This window comes from Eubalaena glacialis, chromosome 12 (assembly GCF_028564815.1).
Source record: "Eubalaena glacialis isolate mEubGla1 chromosome 12, mEubGla1.1.hap2.+ XY, whole genome shotgun sequence".
In the NCBI taxonomy this organism is placed as follows: Eukaryota; Metazoa; Chordata; class Mammalia; order Artiodactyla; family Balaenidae; genus Eubalaena; species Eubalaena glacialis.
The window spans coordinates 70,223,676-70,246,223 of record NC_083727.1 but is presented as its reverse complement, the minus strand read 5'-3'; the positions used below and the strand labels follow the sequence as shown (position 1 = coordinate 70,246,223).

The 22,548-nt window shown below is 39.0% G+C and overlaps 1 protein-coding gene across 6 annotated transcripts in view; it reads right to left on the bottom strand.

Moving 5' to 3' along the window:
• The window catches only part of RARS2 (arginyl-tRNA synthetase 2, mitochondrial), a 78,959-nt gene that overhangs the window by 3,441 nt on the left and 52,970 nt on the right, over positions 1 to 22,548 (bottom strand). For 4 of the 6 annotated variants that reach the window (XM_061207388.1, XM_061207390.1, XM_061207393.1 and 1 more), the window contains 9 exons: positions 19,759 to 19,835; positions 11,460 to 11,678; positions 10,371 to 10,477; positions 6,706 to 6,801; positions 2,896 to 2,956; positions 1,620 to 1,696; positions 1,001 to 1,125; positions 334 to 401; positions 140 to 249 (listed from right to left, as the gene is read on the bottom strand). In XM_061207388.1, coding sequence (XP_061063371.1) covers positions 140 to 249; positions 334 to 401; positions 1,001 to 1,125; positions 1,620 to 1,696; positions 2,896 to 2,956; positions 6,706 to 6,801; positions 10,371 to 10,477; positions 11,460 to 11,678; positions 19,759 to 19,835 — 940 coding nt within the window. The remainder of the gene's footprint in view (positions 1 to 139; positions 250 to 333; positions 402 to 1,000; positions 1,126 to 1,619; positions 1,697 to 2,895; positions 2,957 to 6,705; positions 6,802 to 10,370; positions 10,478 to 11,459; positions 11,679 to 19,758; positions 19,836 to 22,548) is intronic. The other 2 variants (XM_061207389.1, XM_061207391.1) reach the window with 1 other exon arrangement.

The following is a 22,548-nucleotide window of genomic DNA, read 5'->3' as shown; positions in this document are numbered from 1 at the left end:
CACTGTACTTCAACTAGTTTTGAACGTGAGATGTCGGAGAAGCCCAGAAAACAGGGCCTTTGGTCTCGGAATCACTCCATCCAGACCCCACCCTGGGAAGGACAGAGCAGCCCAGTGTTTCCCTGCAGGCCCTTCTCACCTGTGGAGGCGGGCGTGTGTGTACTGCAGGAAGACTCCCGTGTCCCCGCGACTCTGGAAAACACGATCCCAGCTGAACTGATAGTCAGATAACAGGAAACCTCTGAAGTCCTAAAATGACAGAGGAAATCTTCAGCACTGGGATTTGTCCTAGTACCAAATAAAAGGCTCTCCCGGGAAGCAGTCTTCACAGACCTGAATGATGAGGGCTGCGAGCCCCACTCTCTCTGCTGTCTCCTGGGGGTTCTCCAGCTCTCTGGTAGCTAAAATAGACAAAGGCAGCTACTTTAACCTTGCATGAAACTGTACAGAATCCGGGACTAAAGTGGAGATAAAACCTGACAAAACCATATGCTGACAGCATCAAGAATAAACAGGTGTACAGCAGGCAATTAACTGTCCTAATGTGGGCTGATTTAACTTTGATAATGATGTTTTCAAGCCTTTGTTAAAGGGGAAGAAACACGAATTTATTTTTCTTACAAATATCCCTTGTAAGACAATAGATAGAGCTGGTACTTATTTTGCCAAAGGTGAAGGTTAAACAAAGCCGTAAGGACTTGGGACTTGCTTCTGATTATGGAACACAGGAACTTTGCACAAGCACTCCAACCGTGGAGTGACAATGCTGAAGCTGCCCAGGAAAAGAGGCTCAGGGTGTATCAATTCCCATTACTAAACTGAATAACAGCCCAGCAGCAAGTCTAGAAATTCTGGCACCTTGAATTAGCAAAGCTATTTGTGCCAAGGTTTATGAAAGTTCAATGGAGGGATGGTCATAATACATCACACTGCACAGGAGTCCAGCAAAACATAAAAGTGCACGTAAGTTATGCCTGTAACAACAAAAAAATGAATTCACTCTTAATGGAAGCCATGTTCTGTAGCATCCTCAATCGAATCTCATTTAGAACATCTTCCAGAAAAGTAACGTCTCCTCTTCGCGTCTTCATTCCCTGCACTACCCCAAAGGGCACGTGCTGGCACCTAAAATGGAGCAGGCACTTAGTTCACTGAAAAGGAGCTGGTGATCAAAGAATATAGCGATACCCTTATAGAGAATAGTCTTAACTTCAACTCTCATAGAGAGGTTTTAAAAAATTAATAAATTGAAATATGCTCTGACGTATGCCACAGAAGATGTTAAACACACAGCTTCATTTCATAATCACTAGCATATGATTAAATTACTAGTTGCCTTTATGAAAAAAAGGAGATGGGAATTAAGAATTCTGAAAATCAAGCCACTGAGAGATGTCTAATAAAACCATTTATTAAATGTTTATAAGCTAGAAATTAATATAACCAGGACAAAAATTAGCACAAAGAACAAATCTGTTTTTTCACACTAACATCCTGAAACAAAAGAAGTGAAGTTTGAATGAAAATCTTTAACAATTTGCTACATTTTTGGACATGGCTGACCTAGCAAAACCTTAATCTTGAGCAGGCAGTTAAGAACCATGCAGACAGTTCGGTACCTTTCTGCCCAGTCATATCCCATGGTCTGCAGCATTTGGAACACTTGCTGAAAATGCTTTTTTTGCCCTTTATCTGTCTTGAGAAAAAAATGTATTTAAAATAAAAGAACACTGATAAGTTAATCTACAATAGGTTGGACATAAATCAAATTAAAATGTTTGAGTTTTGACAGACTAGAGTCACTGTCAGTGGATATGTTTTAAATAAGCACACAACGCGGATGCCACCAGAAGAAGGTCTAAGGTGAGTCCTCAAAGAGAAGGAAGTAAGAGCTGCAGCACTCCACTGCGTCAGGAGGGAATATGAAATTTAACCTTCTGAGTATTCTATCTAAATTCCTCCTCTCTCAGCTGTTATGACCTTTATCTCCAGGAAGGCCAAAGCTAAGCTCTAAAGAGATATTTAATAGCAACTTTTTTTTTCCTTCGGGGAAAGGGAGGTTGCACACAGAAAGAAAGGAAGGGAAGAGGAGACTAGAATATTACTCAGCATAAAAGGAACAAACTATTGACACATGCAATAGTTTGGGTGGATCTCAAGGGCATTCATTATGCTGAGTGAAAACAGCCAACCTCAAAATTTTACCTAATGTGGTTCCATTTATATAACGTTCTCAAAGTGACAAAACGGTATGATGGAGAACAGAGCAGTGGTTGCCAGTGGTTAAGGTTGGAGGAACGCATGATTATTAAGTGGTTGCCGTAAGAGAGGTTGTTTTGTGATGGAACAGTTTTGTATTCTGAATGTGGTGATGGTTACATGAATCTACACGTGATAAAATTTCATACCCCCCTGCACCATGCCCATACACAAGCCTGTGTAAAAACTGGTGAAATTTAACTAAGGTCTCTACCAATGTTAGTTTCCTGGTATAGACAAAGTATCATGGTTATGTAAGATATTATCTTTGGAGAAGACTGAAGGCTACATGGAAACTCTACCATTTTGAAACTTGTGTGAGTCCTAAAATATTTAAGATAGAAAGTTATTTTTAAAAAATGCATTATAGTGACATGTACATATTTGTTACACATAACCATTCATTTGGGTAATTTTTGTTTTTTTTTTACTATGAAGCAATGTGAACTTTTTAATTTTTAAGTTTTTTTTTTTAAACATAGTGTTTGCCACCATACATACATTTAACATTGAATCCTTTCTATAGTTTGAGAAAATTATTTTTGCCTAGTTTTTCAACAAGGCATTCAATTTCTATCTTTGCAGTTTTCATGAAGTAGGGATCATAACCTTTTGTTCTTTATTGTGATTACTTACCACATAAATCATTTTATCAAAATTATACTTGTCCATTCGATCTATAGCAGCTGCAAGATCTCTGAAAAAAACAGCCATAGATTAAGAGTTACTAAGCAGATCTGGGTAATAATTTGTTTTACCTATTTAATAGTAATGAGGCTTTTCTCATTAAGAACTACTGTTATTCCAAGCCTCGGGTATAGTACCCATGCTTATATAATCCCAGTACCATACTTTGATACAAAGTAGTAATAACAAAAACAGCTTTGGGAAAAGAATTATGAAAGTGCTGTGAAAAGATCAAAAATAAATAAAAGCTCTGGGACAAGTAGTAATAATAACTAAATAGCTCTAGGCAAGGTGTTTATAGGTAAATGTTTTATGATTTGTTAATTAAGCCTCTACTGGAAAGAATTACCTTCCTGTCACTTTTCTGCAACATACTTTCTTAAAGAACATATTTAAAACATAGGTGATATAGTATCTTCTAGCTACTCTTCCAATGTCTTGGATCATTCAAAAGCAATACTTTCTAAAGCATTTAAAAAGACCATAAATTCCTTTGACAAAAATTCCACTTACCTCTTATCTCTGGTTAAGGACAAAATACCCAGTTTGCACACAGTACAAAATATTTAAAAACAAACCATAAACTATAAAATTTTAAGTGAAAAATTTTAGGTGAAAATTATTTAAATATTGAATTTTAAAATTAGAGCTAATTAACTTGTGGGGAATATAGTTAATAACTATGTAATATCTTTGTATGGTGACATATCATAACTAGACTCACCATGGTGATCATTTTGAATATATAGAAATACCAAATCACTATGTTGTGTAACAGGAACTAACGTAGTGTTGTAGGTCAATTATAATTCAAAACCAAACAAACTCATAGAAGAAGAGATAGGATTTGTAGAATTTCAGAGGCAAGGGATAGAGAGAGGGGGAATTGGATGAAGGTGGTCAAAAGGTACAAACTCCCAGTTATAAGATAAATAAGTACTAGGGATGTAAAGTACAAAATGATAAATAGAATTAACACTGCCGTATGTTATATATGAAAGTTAATGTTAAGAGAGTAAACCCTAAGAGTTCTCATCACAAGAAATACTTTTTTCTATTTCTTTAGTTTTGTTATCTATATGAAACTATGGATGTTCACTAAACTTATTGTGATAATCATTTCGTGACGTATGTAAGTCAAATCATTATACACCTTACACAGTGCTGTATGCCAATTATATCTCAATAAAACTGCAAGAAAAAAAAATTAAAGCTATTTTTGCTTAACAATGCATGACACTGGGAGGATTTTGAGGATTTTTAAAGTTCCTAGATCTTTTGAAATGTTGGGGATCATCAAAATGTCATTGGTACCTACTTCAGGATCCTGATATAACAGAGCAAGCGCCCCCTGCATTGTAAGCATGGAGTCTTAACCCCTGGACCACCAGGGAAGTCCCCAAGAGCATGTGTTCTGAATGGAGGCAAAAACTGTCTCGTGAGGGACAAAAAAATCTTACTCTATTTATGTATAAAGCACATATATGCATACAATACATACAGACACATCTGTGGTGTTAAAATTTCATGAGGATGGGCAAGTATAAAAAATATGGCTAAAAAGGCTCCTGAGAAGGGTTATAATTTAAAAAAAGGCTGTAAAACACTTACAGATTATCCCAAAAATGAAGTCACAAATATACACGCCCATTATATTTTTTGATTTGAGCCAAGCACAAAACAAAGAAAAACTTTTTGATCCAAAGAAAAAGAGATGAATATAAGAAAAAGTCCTAGGTTGAGTTTGTAGAACCTGAATTTGAAAGCCGGAGAGGGCTTCCCTGGTGATACAGTGGTTAAGAATCCGCCTGTCAATGCAGGGGATACGGATTCGAGCCCTGGCCCGGGAAGATCCTACATGCCTCAGAGCAACTAAGCCCATGCGCCACAACTACTGAGCCTGACTCTAGAGCCTGTGAGCCACAACTACCGAGCCTGTGCTCTAGAGCCTGTGAGCCACAACTACTGAGCCCGTGTGCCACAACTACTGAAGCCTGCGTGCCTCGAGCCTGTGCTCCGCAACAGGAGAAGCCACCGCAATGAGAAGCCCACACACCACAACGAAGAGTAGTGCCCGCTCGCCGCAACTAGAGAAAGCCCGCGTGCAGCAATGAAGATCCAACACAGCCAAAAATAAATATAAATAAAATAAATTAATTAAAAAATAAAAAGCCGGAAGAAATGCCAGGTCATTTAGTTCAGGTCTCTCTTTTCACAAAGTAGGGAACCATGGCCCAGAGAGGTTAAGTGATGGTCATGGTCTCAGAACAAAAATTCAGGTCTCCAGCCTCACCCTGTGCTCTTGTCAGTATCCTCCTGCATTTTTCTTTGTCTGTTATAACAACTCCCTTAATTTACAACCACACACATAGCTGTATTCTATAAGGAACCCATTGAAAGGACAGAAACAACTACAGTTAGAGCAAGGTGAAAAATCAAACATTTCAACAAGTGGCAAAAAGATGATTCTCCCAAAGAAAAAAAGGAAAGTATAGGTATTAAGGTAAATAAACAGAAAAATCTGGACCTAATGATAGCCCCCAAAAAGATACCAGATAAGGATAGTTATAGAGTCTTTATGACACGGAGCCTCTATTCTGAGCACATTTCTTTTTTTTTATTTGAGTATAGCTAGTTGACTTACAATATTGTGTTAGTTTCAGTGATCCAGTATTTTTGCAGATTATATTCCACTATAGTTTATTACAAGATAATGAGTTTAATTCCCTGTTGCTTACATGAGTAAACACATTTCTTATAACCACTACTCAAAGGTTTATTTAATCTGTCCAGCAATAATTAGCTGGCACAAAAAAATTTTTCTAAGGTATATTTTTTTGTATCTAGAAAAAGAAATGTATCTCTTAGATATACAGGGTCTTCTCATTTCCTAACTCCAATTGTATGGAATTGATAAAGAGAAATGCCAAAAAGTAACAGAAAATAAGAATGATTTTTCTAAGGGACAGTAAGAGAGGCAGATGGTTGTTTAAAGTTGTTTGGGAAAAAATGATGGTAGTTAACAACAACAAAATATCATTAACTATGCTACAAAAGTGGTTTGTGATCCAACATAAAATTCTAGCCCGGGAGACGCTAGAACCTTTTGCTAGCAGTGCTTGAGTATGGCCGTGTTTGCCTGTGTGGCTTTTTTATGGTCCTGTCTTCTCCTTCCTATTAGCTTTGTCCCAGAAGTAAGTGTGCTTGATAAACCCAGTTCTTACTGATTAACAGAGACTGCTCCTTTCCACAGGGGTTGGTCATGGAGACAGACGAAAAAATATAACCGGCATGGCCTACTTCTCCCTCAGTCTATCTTACCACAGTCTGAATGAGGACTGGTACTTATATGCACATAAGATGATCTTTACAGAGTGAGGATACCACTGAGCCAACATGAGCACCTTTTAGTATACATTTTCTGTCAATATGCAGTTATAAAATATTTATAGTTGGCTATGAGGTACTTCAATTTTATAGTTTGTAGAACAATGTATTCACCTGTGGAAATCCTATGATGTTTAACTAACTGTAATCAGTTTTTCAGTTGCTTTTCCGATGATATTAAACCTTTCCAGAAACTATAAATGGCCATAAATACAAATCCAATAAAAATATTTTGAGCGATGAGAACAAAAGGTTTTAGAAATCAGGATTTGGTAACAGTTTTGAGAATAAAATGATTGTCTTAGCATTAATCCTAGAACAAAGAATGTGAAGTCATGCATTCTAATGATGAGGGTCACACAAGACACACACCTGGTTGCATAGAGAGACGTCCCATCACTTCGCATTACAGTACAAATTGAGGAGGGGTCACCATTCCCTGACAGATCCACTACAGCTGTGCCTTTTCTAGAAATGCAAAAAGGTAACTCTGAAACAACATAATGAATTAAAACCATTAATAGTATAATATCTATGACATTATCTTTGGCAAACCAGAAGCTATTTTTATTACTTAAGCAGCAATAAGTGGTGTAACCAACAATGAAGAAAAATAAGAAGGAATCTGACCTTGAATGAATCTATTAAGAGTAGGTATTTTGTAATTAATATTTACTTATCTTTTTAAATTCTGTACTCTGGATGAAGTACTTAAAGTCTTTAACTAGTTGAAAAATGAGATATCAACTTCAGTTTAACCATGAAACATCATGTTCTTCTTCTAATCCAAGTTACTGTAACACTCAATATTGGGCTAATTTTTAACATGCAAGAAAGTACCCTTGAGTAATAAAACTGTAGAATTTTGTTACTGTCTTTCCTGCCCGATGAAAAATTAGAATCTGTATATGGCGATCTAAAAATTTTCCTTAAGGACATTACTGAGGATGTCGTGAGCTGCATTCTCCATGTCTTTCTTATAGGGATGACAAGCTCTTTGTTACTATGAAAAACAGCACATTTTTAAAAATTAATTTTTATTGGAGTATGGTTGCTTTACAATGTTGTGTTAGCCTCCACTGCACAACAAAATGAATCAGCCATACACATGCAGATATCCCCTCCCTTTTGGACTTCCCTCCCATTTAGGTTACCACAGCACATTAGGTAGGCGTTCCCTGTGCTATACAGTACGTTCCCATCGGTTGTCTACTTTATACATAGCATCAATAATGTATATGTGTCAATCTCAGTACCCCAATTCCTCCCTCCCCACCCCTTCCCGCCTTGGTATCCGTACATTTGTTCTCTACGTCTGTGTCTCTACTTATACTTTGCAAATAAGATCATCTATACCATTTTTCTAGATTCCACATATATACATTATACGATATTTGCTTTTCTCTTTCTGACTTCACTCTGTATGACACTCTCTAGGTCTGTCCACATCTCTACAAATGACCCCATTTCATTCCTTTTTATGGCTGAGTAATATTCCATTGTATACATGTACCATGTCTTCTTTATCCATTCCTCTGTCTGTGGACATTTAGGTTGCTTCCATGTCCTGGCTACTGTAAATAGTGCTGCTATGAACATTGGGGTGCATGTGCTTTTTTGAATTATAGTTTTCTCTGGGTATATGCCCAGTAGCGGGATTGCTGGATCATATGGTAGTTCTACTTTTAGTTTTTTAAGGAACCTCCATACTGTTTTCCATAGTGTCTGTATCAATTTACATTCCCACCAACAGTTTATGAGGGTTCCCCTTTCTCCACACCCTCTCCAGCATTTATTGTTTGTAGATTTTTTGATGATGGTCATTCTGACCAGTGTCAGGTGATACGTCGTTGTACTTTTGATTTGCATTTCTCTAATAATTAGTGATGTTGAGAATCTTTTCATGTGTTTGCTGGCCATCTGGAAAAATGGCATTTCTAAGCAACTGGTTTGCTTCTGTGTTACACATGGCTGGGCTCCTATGAATGGTGCCATTTCTGTTTGGCTGACAGGAAGCTCAAAGCTAAATTAGAAATCCACCTTAAGCAAAGAAGCAGAATCCCAGTGTGTGTTACACGATGTACTAATATCATCCCTGACGTCCTATTATTTTTTCTGCCCTGCTTCTTGATTTCCTCGTTTTACTCTTTCAAAAGCTTGGGGTTGTAGTATACCTTTTTAAAAAAACTTATTTAAGACCTTTATTAACAGGTGCTTGCAGTTTGTTGACTTTTTGAAAAAATCAAGCTGTAAACTTTTATTACAAATTAAAAATGAGGTTCTTAAAAATCTCAACTCGACCAGATATGAAACAATTTAAAAACCTTTAAAGGTGTATTGAGGAAATCCAAGCTTTTTTTTTTTTTTTAAAAAAGAAACACGTTTCTCATTACCAAAAGAGACGTCTTTAGGTAAAAATAATAAAACCCCCATGCTGCATAGATAACGCAGATAGTTCTGGTTATCCGGTCAACAGGCAAAAAGCAAGCACTTTAGTCTTTAGCTCCAATCTTCTGTTCATTTCTGATTGCTGGAATTTCATATTCATTTCTTCTTGTTGGATGACGAAACCGGATGATGGTAGAGATGGTAAGCCGGCATTTACTCAGCCCCGCCCTGCTTAGTCTCGGGAGCAGACGAATTCTCAGCTGGTGGATCGGCTGCTTTTGTCTCTTTACCATTTTGTGGTTTAGGGTTTTCTGGGCGTCTGCGCCTGTAATTGAAGTTGCGGCGGTACCGACGTTGAGGTGGCTGCCGACCTGACCTTGGGTCTCATCTCCTTGATTTTCCTTATCTTCTTCACTGCCGTCCTCTCTGCGCTGTCTTTGGCGAGGAGGGCCCCTGCGGAATGGTGGTCTATAACCCCGATACACATTCTGTCTCACTGGTCTACCTTGTTCTCCTGCACACTGAATGTCAGCACCCTCCATCACCTCTCCCCGCACAGGAGGGTGGAACGCTGTGGTCGACGCCCATTGGCTCTCCGCTCGCAGTAAGGTGGGCGCCTGCGCCTGCAGTAGGGCCGGCGCTGTCGGGCCTGGCTTTCGGGGGCACTCTCGGATCCCTCCGTCTTTTCCCCACTCTCGCTGTTCCGGTAATTCTGCTGGAGGTGGCTTGGAGGACCCCTGCAACGCGGAGAGTGGCTGTGATGGTTACGGGCTGGTGCACGTGTACCGCCTTGCGCTGGACCCCCAGGGCCTGCAACGTCTGCTGCTCCGCACCCTCTTCTCCTTCAGCGACATGGAGCTCCGCAGTCTCTCCATCCCCTACGCCGCGAAGGCACTTCCCGAGTTCTTTACGGCAGTCCGGTGTACACATACATCTTCTTTGGTGTCGTTCCTGTTGCTGAAGCCATATCCGTTTCTTACACTGAACCATTTTATGTTCCCAGAACCTTCGCTGCGATGACCTTCTTGTCCCCGCCGGCAGGCGCCGCCGATGTGAGGCCGCCCGGGCCGCCGTCCCCTTCGCCGCTGCGCGTCGTGCCGGGCTCGGTGTCGGCAGCGCTGAGGGCGGCGGCTGGGTCTCGACCTCGCTGCTCACGGCTGCGACTCCTCCCGGGCTGTGATGGCAACCAGGCCGGCGGCGGCAGTGAGGCTGCTCGGGGCTCTCTGGGGGCCCGCTCTCGCTCCCGCTACCCATCGAACTCAGTACACCTGTTTTTATAAACTGCTTTAAATCCTTTTGGAACAGGATGGAATCTTTTTAAAAAGGCAGGGTTGAGTACAAAGAGGTCTTTTTCCCTCTTCCAGTTACACCATTATCAGCTTTTGTGACCTTAGGCAGGTCACTTATACTTTCTGTGCTTGTTTCCTCATATGTAACGACAAGATAATATTCTTTCTCCCAAGCTTACCAGGATTTTGCTACAGCAGCAAGAGACAGCATGTGGGAAAGTACTCTGAAGAGCAAAAAGCACTGTAAAAAATGCCAGGAAGGCTGCACACGACCTTCTGCTGTCCCTACTGAGAGAAAACATCAATACCAACTTCAAAGCAGAATGAATAACTTTCTCAAGAATAGTAACCTGATCATACATTGTTTTCTGTAGGAGTCCTTTACTGTCCAGCAACTTTAAGACTTCTTGAGATTTTTCACGATAAAATGATTCTCCTGAATATTCATCAAAGTGTACTCCTAGACGCTAAAAGGATTTGGAAACAAAAGAAAAAAAAGTTACGCATGTGTCCTATTATCTTACCCTAAGACAAAATACGATGTTCTACAGTCTGTCAGACAGATGGGGAAAATAAGAATGAAATCAAGTCATTCCGTGACTCAAACCTTCCTAACGGCTCCCCCGCACGGTCAAGCCCTCACAGTGGTACTGTGCTGTCCAACATGGGAGTTGCTAGACACAAATGGCTATTCAAATTCAAATTAAGGAAAATTGAAGATTTACTTTCTCAGTTACGCTACTCACACTTCAAGTGCTCAATGGCCGCATGTGGCTAGAGGCTACCATAATGGACAGCAGAGATCCAGAACGTTTCCACTGCAGCAGGAAGCTACACTGGACAGCCCTGGAAAATGTCCTACATCCCGCCCCACTCTACAACCTCTTCAACCTCCTCTCTTACTTTTCTTCATCTTGCTTCCTTACTCCAGCCATGTGGGATCTTTGCTGAAACTCTCTTCAGACAGCACACCTGATCCCACCCCCTCCCCTGCTTCACTTTTCTCCATACATCATCACCACCTAACAGACTGTATATGTTCTTGTTGAATTTGCACTGCCTTGAATTTGTTTAATCTGCTGTGTCCATGCTGGAGTGTAAAGTCCATGAGAAAAGAACTTATATCTCTTTTATTCACTGTTGTATTTCTCCCACCCCCAACATGTTTTTAGACAAACAAATTTATAGCCGTCACATATTATGCCTAAGGAAGCAAAAGAGGAAAAAATGATTAAGAAAAAGTGAAGGAATGGTAGAAGAGAGAAGAGAAAAGCCAAACTGAAATAAAGTATCAGGATGTCACTTCACATTCAGCCTGTGAAGTTCACAGGCTTTATTTTGTAGCTCTAACTTTCAGCCCAAAGAACAATATCTGAGTCCCAATTATCAACTCAGTGACAAATGACAAATCTGTTCTTAAAATATAAGCTTCAGAAGCAACCTTCCTACCCAGGAGTACCCGTCAAGAGCTGCACCACATGACAGGAGAGCTGGAGAGTGGGCGGGCACCTTGTAAATCCGAATGTACTCTTCTATGCTCAAGTCCCGAAATTTCTGCCAGAGTGCAAGTGCTTGCGTGTCGCCCAGTTCCAATCGCTGGAAGAACTCATGTGCTGATTTTGCTACATTTTTATCGTCTGCTGCTTCTTTATTAACTTGTACATAAACCTAAAGGCACAATAGTACATTAAATGAAGTACATTACTAGTCACTGTTATCTCCAAAAAGGAAAAGAAGAAAACAAAACAATCTGGAGAATTCTCATTTAAAGGTTATGCAAGTGCACTCGTCACAAAGTGTAACCTTTTTTTCTTTTTTTTTTGCCATGGACCCTTACCTTAGTGAGCCCTAATAACCCCTTCTCAAAATGCATAAAGTAAAATACATAGGATTATAAAGGAAATAATTACATTGAAATACAATTATTCAAATTTTAAAAATATTTGTGATATAGTAACAGAGGAAAGTGCTAAATTTCTGACTGAGGTTACTGAAAATAATATGTAATTTTTTCTTCTCATCCAAGTTCACAGACCCTTGGGTTAAGAATGCCTGGTTAGGGACTTCCCTGGTGCCGCAGTGGTTAAGAATCCGCCTGCCAATGCAGGGGACACGGGTTCGAGCCCTGGTCCGGGAAGACCCCACATGCCATGGAGCAACTAAGCCCGTGCGCCACAACTACTAAGCCTGTCCTCTAGAGCCCACGAGCCACAACTACTGAGCCTGCGTGCCTAGAGCCTGTGCTCCGCAACAAGAGAAGCCACTATGATGATAAGCCCGCGCACCCAACGAAGAGTAGCCCCCACTCGCTGCAACTAGAGAAAGCCTGTGCACGGCAATGACAACCCAACACAGCCAAAAATAAGTAAATAAATAAATTTAAAAAAAATAGGGACTTCCCTGGTGGTCCAGTGGTTAAGACTCTGCACTTCCACGGTAGGGAGTGCAGGTTTGATCCCTGGTCTGGGAACTAAGATCCGACATGCCGCACACCTCAGCCAAAAAAAAGAATGCCTGGTTTAGACTAAGCTAGCATTACTTCTAAAAAAAAAAAAAAGTGAAATTATTGCTGCAACTTCTCTGAGAAAAGATTGAAGCTAGTAGAATGGTTCAATCTGGAAAAGAAAAGGCCACAGGGTGATTCAGCTGTTGTTTTAATGAAAAAAATTTTAAACTGTTCTCTAAATCTGCAAAGACCAGAAAAAAACAGGTGATTTAGGAAGACCTTTGGGATAGTTAGCTTAGTTATACTCCGACTTGGGCTCCTGAGAACCATGTGGAGCACGCACTCCTGGAGTGCTTTTGCACCATCCGTCCTGGCTGGCTGAGTCCTGCCCCAACCCAATGAGAGGAGTGCATTTGGATGGCTTGTTAAGGGCTCTTCCAGTTCTAGGATTCTGTGTTCACAGAATCATTTTCCAGTCTCTAAAATGCAAGGTTAATAAATGACATAAAAATATAAACACTACAGCTCAAGTAATACTGAAGTTATGCATTACGGACTATAAAGATTTTACTTACAAGTTGTAACTCACTTCCAGGGTGAAGCACGAACCATAAATTTACTATCCTCATATTTTTTTCCAGAAAGCTACTAAAGTAGCATAAAAGTAATAAAAATTGGCAAATAAACTACCAAAAAATATGAGGCCTCTAAACTCTTCCAGTAATATCATCAAAATATCATGGCAGCAGCACTTGGGTAGAAAAAGTGATTTTATTGCTGGAGAATACTTTAGGACAACCATAATGTGGCTTATACCCACTAGATACTACCAACAAAAGGGACAGGGCATTAAACAACTATCTCAAGCTAAAAATGTCTCACCTTTCATAGATGGCTCATGTTAATTATTGGAATGGCAGAAGTAAATAAATCAGTACTCCTAAATAAAGGTTAAAACTACCTAATCTTTTTTTTCCCCCTCTTTAAAGCATATTGTGCAGAAAAGAGTTAATGTAGCAGGACTGGAAACTGTTATCCTTAAAATGTGTTGTTTGCAAGGTTAGCCCTTGGCTGGCCTCTGGGAACTTGAATTTTGAGAATGTTCCCACCAACCTAACTGATAAGAGTGGCTCACGGTGCCTAAACTGTTTATGCAAACAATATGGTTTATGCCAAACACCTGCTTTCCTTCTGGGAGTTTGGAATTTTACTACATGCTACACAGGGGGTGCCTACATATCAACCTCCAATCGAACCTACCAGTCAGCTTCCCTGGCAGACAACATTTCACACATGCTGTCACAATTTGTTGTATGAGGAATTAAATGCATCCTGGGTGACTCCACCAGGAAAGGACTCTTGGAAGCTTGGGCCTGGTTTCCTCTGGACTTCCCCCCATGTGCCTTTTCCCTTTGTTGGTTTTGTTTTGCATCCTTTTGCTGTAATAAATCATAGCTGTGAGTACAACTATATGTTGAGTCCTGTGAGTCCTAGTGAATCCCTAACCTGGGGGTGATCTTGGGAGACCTGACACACATATCATAAAAAATTAATTTCTACATGGTCCTATGAATAAGTCAGTTAGAAAACAGAGAAAGAAGATTTTTGGTAAGGCATAGGAAAACAGAGTCACTGTAAGATAATAATCGGCAGACTTCCTGACCTTTGAATGACCTATCCATTGACAACTGCGTAATAGTCCAGCCTACAGGAGTAAAGATATGTATGTGTCTATAAATGGCTTGTGATTCAAAGTTAATCTCTCCCCCCTTCCCCCATCTCTCTCTTCCCGTCTCTCTCCATCTCTCTCTCTCACATACACATGTGTGTGTACATGTGTGTATTCGATTTCTAAGCAAATATACAAAAAATATCCTTATTTTCAGAAGAGGAAAGGTATTAGTTTTTTTTTAAAATTTAGGACCCTAAACTCAAATAGCCAAACATTTAGAAATCTAATAAGCATTCAAAATATTGATAAGAATATTTTTAGAAAAAAAAAATCACCAGAATCTTTTCCCTTTCTTAAAATTTAAAATAGAAATAATTAAAACAAAACAAAAAGCCCTTCCTAATTCTTGAAGAACCCTGGCATTTCAGCAATTTGTAGTGATAAACCAAACATTACTGAAAATCAACTGATACTATCAAACAATAGAAGAGCCTTAATTAGCACTTAAGAATCTGCTTGTAAATGCACTATATAAAACTAATTGTTAACATTCATCAGCGTTTTAGAAAAGAAATGCGTTTTCCTTCACAAAGTAAATTTTATACTCTGCATTTCTGACATTATAGATAGTTTTTAATCTACAGTTACCATGAACCCTCTACCCTTAGAAAGTATGCATTCTGAAGACAGCTCCCTTTTGGGGTTAGATCCAGACTCAAAGGGAATAAAAAGGAAATTTTAAATTTGGATATGATAAATAAGAGAGTGTGGCTGAAGAAAAGTGTTTTTGAGGATGGAAACACAATTTTTCTTTTTAGTTACTAGAATGCAAAAGCCAGCTGTATTTCTGTTAGAGAGTAAGCTAAATGTCTGAGACTTAAATGAATATTAAATTTTTTTTTTATTTTTTAAAATTAATTAATTAATTAATTTTTGGCTGTGTTGGGTCTTCGTTTCTGTGCGAGGGCTTTCTCCAGTTGCGGCAAGCGGGGGCCACTCTTCATCGCGGTGCGCGGGCCTCTCATTATCGCGGCCTCTCTTGTTGCGGAGCACAGGCTCCAGATGCACAGGCTCAGTATTTGTGGCTCACGGGCCTAGCTGCTCCGCGGCATGTGGGATCCTCCCAGACCAGGGCTCGAACCTGTGTCCCCTGAATTGGCAGGCAGATTCTCAATCACTGCGCCACCAGGGAAGCCCTGAAATGAATATTAATCCTTCCTTTTCACTATTTCTAGATGTTGGGATTGCCAAAAAACATATGACATTTTATTTCTAATTTAACTGATTAATTATAATCAGCTCTCGGGATGATCTGCCCAAATGTAAAGAAATAAGTGTGAAAAATTAAAGTAGTAGAAAATGCTCTCACTCCCTCTTAGTCTTATTAAATTTGATTCTAGAATACCATTAGCCACATAGGCACAGCTGAATTCCTTGGTGCAGGGCTCTAACCCCATCCCTGGTTATTTCTGTCTTTAAAACTGAGAGTAACTGCTAAGGATGGTTAGTGTAACTTGGACACTAAAGACCCTTTTATCTGAATATTTATTTGCCTTCTATCTTAGAATGCATTTAATTTTGATCTCATTTTTAAGAAAATAACATGTATCAAATTCATGATTATAATTCAAACAAGCTCATTTTTAGTTTCATGTTTCATGTATTGATCGGAAATTTCTCTGGTTGAGACTGATTCCTGATGTTAAATGAAATATTAAAGAAATTCAAATTAATGTAATTATAATTTAATACATCAATACATCAAACAGCTAATAAAGTCAAAACATCCTAGGTAAAAAAATAACTCATTTGAAGTAATTATTAATTACCAAATTTCTCATTAGTACATCATTATCAGCGTATAAACAGCATTTTACCATCCCTTCATCTTCTTTTAATGTTTGGAATCTCCTATTTTTATCCTCTGTACATACACAATAACATCCATGATATCTTACACCTTTATCCAAGGGTGATAATTACTAACTTGTAGATCACCATGCACCCGTGCCTAATAAATACTTTCCTCATGCTGAAAAAAGTGTTTTTCATACATTTCAATAGGGTGAGATAATGACTGAGCTCTTAGCATGTATTCTGGCCTTGCTCGGTATTTCCATCCTTGCTCTAAGAACACTCAGAGGGCAATGGGACACTGTAGTGCTGTCCCAGGGGAGCAGGGGTGAGGGAGAAAGGCACGTGGCTTTGCGGAAGATGGCCAAGAGCAATGGTGAAGCGGAGAAGCTGCAGGCAGAGAGGAAAGGAGAGCTGCCTAGACTGAGGAGGAGCTGAGGGAAACACTCCCGGGAGCAGGAGAAGCTGAGCAGCCCCTCAGGTGGCAGCAGGCCCTCAGAGGGCAACGGTTCACAGTGTCCCCACACAGGGAGGCTGGTCTCTGGGCCTGTAGAACTGGGCCACAGCAAGACCTCCAGGTGAAGTCAAACAAGCAGAGCTGTGTGCCTCTATGGCATCATGTAGGCTTGGGTACTGGCCTGTGAGTCAAGACCAATGTGGACTGAAGCCAAGAAAAGGCCTCCATGGCCACCCTGGGATGCACATAAGAGCCTCTGTGTGACCTGGGAGGTGGGAAATCCCTAACATTGACTTAAGCTGAGTCCCACCGCTCTCAAAAGTGATGGCTGCGTTCCAATCTAGGTTTAGAATTTAAAAGCTATTTCTTGTAGGTAAGTGTTATAATGAGTAAAATCCACACCAACCACAACAGTCATTTTTCCTGAAAAAAGTAAAGCGACCTAAACCAACAAATAACTTTTGAATTCAATTCTTTAAAAAATAAGAATTTTTAACTGCATAAATAATCCTATATATGTCTAGAATCAATTTAGTCTTGAATTACTTTAAGTTTGAGAAGTTGTTTTGAGATTTGAAAGCCAGAAAACACATGGTCTCTTGATGAATGAACACTTCCTCCACATTTTAAAAACCGGGAGCAAGTAAACATTATCACTCATCAGGTTGGTGCTTTGGTCCTGCCCTATTTTCTTTTTATTACTTCTTTCTTTTTTTTTTTTTTTTTGCTACTGATATAGGGAAACTCAGGGTGAATGAAGTCTGTTATCTAATATTACCTAGTAATACATCATCTCTGACTTTCTATGTCTTTTTTATTAAACGCCCATCACTGTGATTACCTCAAATCCTTTCAGAAAGGGGCAGGGTAAAAATAATGAAATACTATAGGGGTCATTTTGAAACTTTAAAAATGCCAGTGCTACGGTACAGGACTAATGCATATTTTATTGGCATGATATTTACCTCTTATGACAGGCTGCTCATATTTCAGAGGAATTCTATAGTTCACAAAATCCAAATTAATATGCAACACCAATAAGTCAAGTTCTAAAACCTTCTAGGGCAAAAAAACCCCCAAAACAAAAAACCAAAAGCAGAAAAAGCAGCTGGGTTATACGTTCTTAAAGGCACAGTGTTATCAAGGTCCATTCAAGTAGTTTAAATCTAGGAGGAACCCTGAGAAATTACTTTTAAAAATTATTAAAACAGATATGAGTAAATGATGACTCCCATATGCCCATGATTTAGAGTTAACACTAACTTATCATAAGAAATTACTTTTAGATACAAGTGGAAAGCCTTTTTGATAAGTATTCCCAAACTTACTACAAATGTTTTCTTTGAATCAATAGTGTGAATTTTAACAGCAAATATATTATTTAACTCATCAGCCGATTTAGGGGGGAGGAACTATTAAAAACCACTTCCCGTTTTGTGACAACAAATTAGAACAACTAAAGGAAAGGTTTCAAATGTTGGCTAACAAAAGTCCTAGTGTCCATCAATTAACAACCTCTAACAGAGATGTCTGATCTCCCACTTCTTATGAGTCTCAAGAGGCAGGACACTGTATTAAACTGCATAGAAAGAAACATATGTTTAGGTTTTTATGGAGTTTAAGAACAAATTTTACTAAAATATTTAAAACATTATGGGCAACAAAGATTTACTATTTACAGGATTAAATTAAAAACTTCTGAGGTTGGGTGGGTGAAAGATGAGAGTGGTAACTCTCATATGTCAAACTGTACTCTAAATTCTTAAAAATGTTCTCTCAACGGCAGAAGGTCTCCAAGTGGGTATTTGTATTTCCTGCACCGTGGGTTGTCTCTGGGGCCTGGATCTGACGAAAGGTTCACTAACCTCGTGGTAAAAAATACTCACGATTATTCAAAGTTTAAAAACATAATACAGTAAAAATTCCAGGCACTAAGTGGCAGGCTTTATAGACAACCATAAAGAATTATTAATTTTTAAACTCTTGACTATCAATAAAACTCTTAATGGGAAAGAGAGAAAAAAAAATCTTTTGGTTAATAGTATAAATCAAAATGTAGCCATTTACAGTGAGAGTGAAGGCAAAGACTTAGGAGGAAATCACAAACCTTTGAAGGTCTTTAAGAATCAGAACATGTTTTGTTAATTTAGCTATTGATACAAAGCCAGCTGCAGGAGAAAAATAATTCAACAAAAAGGAAAATGATGAAATGCTCTCTGTGGCTCTGGCTAGAGAAGTAAAACATTGTTTGGCAAGTGCTCTTCCTCATACACATCCTTAGTCTGATCCCTGGTATGTCACCAGCGTGGCTGACATAGTGTCTGTGTTCCTTCTTGTCAGGCCCAGAAACAGCAGAGATAACAACTGGGACAATGAAAAGGAAACACATCCCTTGAGATTAATTGGACAGGAAGGGCTTTATTAATGAACTCCAGGAAGGACTGAGGACAGAAAAGCAGAGTATCCAATAGACTAAATGAGGTAGAACAGAAAGAAGTTCACATTGGGCAAAAGGCAGGAAAAGGAGCTTAAAGAAAAATGAAAAAAGTGCACACAAATTCAGAGAAACACATGTGCTTTCCCCCACATCAGAACAAGAGCAAAAAAAGTATACTCATGTTTTCTCAAGGCTAAATGAATTATACTTATTACCATGAAGAAAACTGCAGTACACAACTAATAAAAACTGAAAGAGTTCTATGCTGAATATGTTATTCTGTGTGTTTATGCTAAGAAGTTTCTATACTTGGAGAAATACTGTCCCAAATCAACTAAAATACTAGTAAAAGAAACACCTGGGGGCTTCCCTGGTGGTGCAGTGGTTGAGAATCTGCCTGCCAATGCAGGGGACACGGGTTCGAGCCCTGGTCTGGGAAGATCCCACATGCCGCGGAGCAACTAGGCCCGTGAGCCACAATTAACTGAGCCTGCGCGTCTGGAGCCTGTGCTCCGCAACAAGAGAGGCTGCGATAGTGAGAGGCCCGCGCACCGCGATGAAGAGTGGCCCCCGCTTGCCACAACTAGAGAACGCCCTCACACAGAAACGAAGACCCAACACAGCCATAAATAAATAAATAAATAAATAAATAAATAAAATAAAATTAAAAAAAAAAAAAAACACACCTGGATTCGAAAATGAAAGGAACTCCCTAGTAAAGTATAAGCAACATTTTCAATTGTTTTGGGTCCTTGTTTTAACGAACAGTTTTTTGTTTTTTTTTTTTTAAAACCTCTGGGATTAAAAATATGTTACGAAGCTGCACTGTACTCTGAAAAAAAAAGCTGAAGCATTTTTGAACATTGTTTCTTGCCAACTTACTTCAAAGAGATGCTGTAAAGGATTGGACTGGAGTTTTTCTTCATAGCCAAACAGCTGGAAGCCAGTTCCCAAAAGACCTAGCACAGTAATCCATAAATGAAAAAATTATACAATCGAACAGTAGAGAACAGTAATGGCAGGGAACAGGTATAGTTCTATAAAAAGATTAACCTCTCATAATTATGCATCCTGAAAATATTGCAAAACACACACTATCACGTTCTGCTACCCCATAAACTGACACAAGTCAAATTCAATATATTGAATCATAAATTCAATATATTGAAGAGCTCACTGAAATTAATTCCGCAGAAACCAAAAGACTATGAGCTCATCCAAGGCAGAGCCTGGGACTAATTTATCTTTATGCTAACGGTGCCCAACACCTCCCTACAAGACATTACTAAAACAAGCATTTATTGAGCAGCTACTCTGTGGAAGGACATCGTGATGCCAGGCACTAGACACTCAAAATTTGTGAAAAGAAACTGATGGAAAGTGTTTTCAAAACTAACTTTTTAAACTTGTAGGTGTGAAAATAAAACAAGGTAGGATTAGCTTAGTGTTACATTATTAGTTCTTAAATAACTGAAGATAAAAACTTGAAACAGCCCTGATTACTTCTCCCATTCAAGGTGACCAAGTGACATAATGCTTTGATCTGGCTGATCTGCTTTGATTTGTCTTTTATTTGCCAATTTTTTTTTTCTTTTAGTCTTTGATGATAAGTTCAGGGAAGGTATTAATTTCAACCTTTTTTTAAAAAATAATTGAGGTTTGTAAACTACAATGAAAATTCTTAGTATGGACTGTGAATATTTATACTCTTAAGATATTTTGCTAAAAGATGACCACAATTTTGGATCGAAAGGATAGATGCAGCCTGGGCCAAGAGTAATTACAGGTAGTGCAATTACTTTAAAAACTAATCTGTTTCTACAACTATATCAGTTACCTAGCTTCAGATCTAAAGGAGCAATTGCCACTGGGCCTTGCTGATGTACATTTTTCTATGTAGGCTCAGCAGAAAGTGGGATGTTACTAAACACGGGGTAGACAGTCTTTGGGGCTTAGGCAGGAACTAGAAGGATGACTAAAACATATACCAGCACTATTCACTTTCAAGCAAAAGCAAATGTGATTATGATTCAGGGTCTTGGGAGTAGGGTGTGGAAAGAGTGTTCTAAAAAACAGAAATAGGACAAGTAAAGGCCAATTCCATTTAATATTCAACCTAATACATTTTCAAAAACTAATTCTGTACTTAGGAACTGTCTGCCAACTTTTAATAGGGGATAGGTGAACAGCCAAAATTAAAACTCTTCAACAATGATGGTTATAATGGAAATGTCTACAGATCATTAACCATAGTAGTCCTTTAGAAAAAAACCACTACAATAAAATCCTGCAGCTAAAATGTAATGACTATCATAATCACATATGTGCTAATGGCTGTGAAATGCCTGAATCGGCCAAACTGATATAAAGTGGATGCCATCTATTAAATCTGACTGTTCAGCCTAGAGCCCAAACCTCTCAGTACCCACTGTGAACTGCAGGTGGGTTTATAAAATGCAGGGCATGTTTTCTGTTCCTCCACAGTGAATAGTAAGGGCACTGTTAGGTTCAAGTTGTACCCTTTCTAGGGTCTAAAAAGGATTCTGATTAACTGACAGGATAATATTCATAAGAGAAGGTCATGATAAATCTGTCTTTCGGAAACTGATTTCATTTCACTAGATATGGAACATAACAGTATCAGTGAACTTCAGAACTGGCAGTGCACACTGCACTTTACAGAAGCTTTAAAATGTTACACAGCCTTTCTTTTGGAGTAGTATTGTGAAATACTTCCCAAGACAGATTCATTCATCATTCTGAGTGCCTCTTAAGTGCCAAGCACTATGGATACAAAAATAAGTAAGACACAGCCCATGCTTTCATGGAACATTTCCCCTAGCAGAGGAGAGAAGCACACAAAAGAATACAGTAAGAGAGAAGCCTATTTGAGTAGAGCTGGGTACTAGGAACTTGGTGATGTGAGAAAGTGGGCAAGGGTGTGTCTGGCTGTCAGAGAACACTTTTCAGAGGTGACACTAGGGCTGAATCTTAAAATGCACCTGGTAGTTGCCAGAGATTTTAATAAAAAGTTCGCATTTCACATGCTACCAGTCCTTCACTACCATAGCAACTTCATTTATCTTGTCCTTCCACACCTTGATTACTGCAGTACATGAGCTAGGAATGGTTCTGAGTAAACTCATGACATTAGAGATAATCTGTGGCACTGAACTGTTTGGGTCTCACTCTTCTCTTTCTCTCTTTTCTTTTTGACCCTCACCCTCACCGCCCCCCTCCGCCACTTGTACAATTTAAGGGGAAGCCAAAGTATCCCAGTTTGTTCTTCCTTTATGCCACTGGCCCAGGGTACGACATTTCATGTAGGATGGACCAGGGAGGCTGGACTTCACTAGTTTTAAAAATGGCAGGGCTGTGGTTGAGAAGGGTGTATACCTAGGCTTACTTTTTCCCTAATACTTACTTCTACATTTAACTAACGAATGTAAGCTACTTTTCTTTAATAAAACCAAAAAAGTCTGTATTTATCAGGTCTCGTTCTGATTGTATGAAGCTTCCTCCCCGAAAACTTACTTGTATGGTGAGAATTACTCTAATAAGTAATATACAAGATTTATGTAAAAGAGCCATTAGGGGAAAAAAACAGGTAGGAGGCACTACTTCATCCAATGGAATTCTGCCCATATTCTGTCCAGGTGATTAAGTAATGAG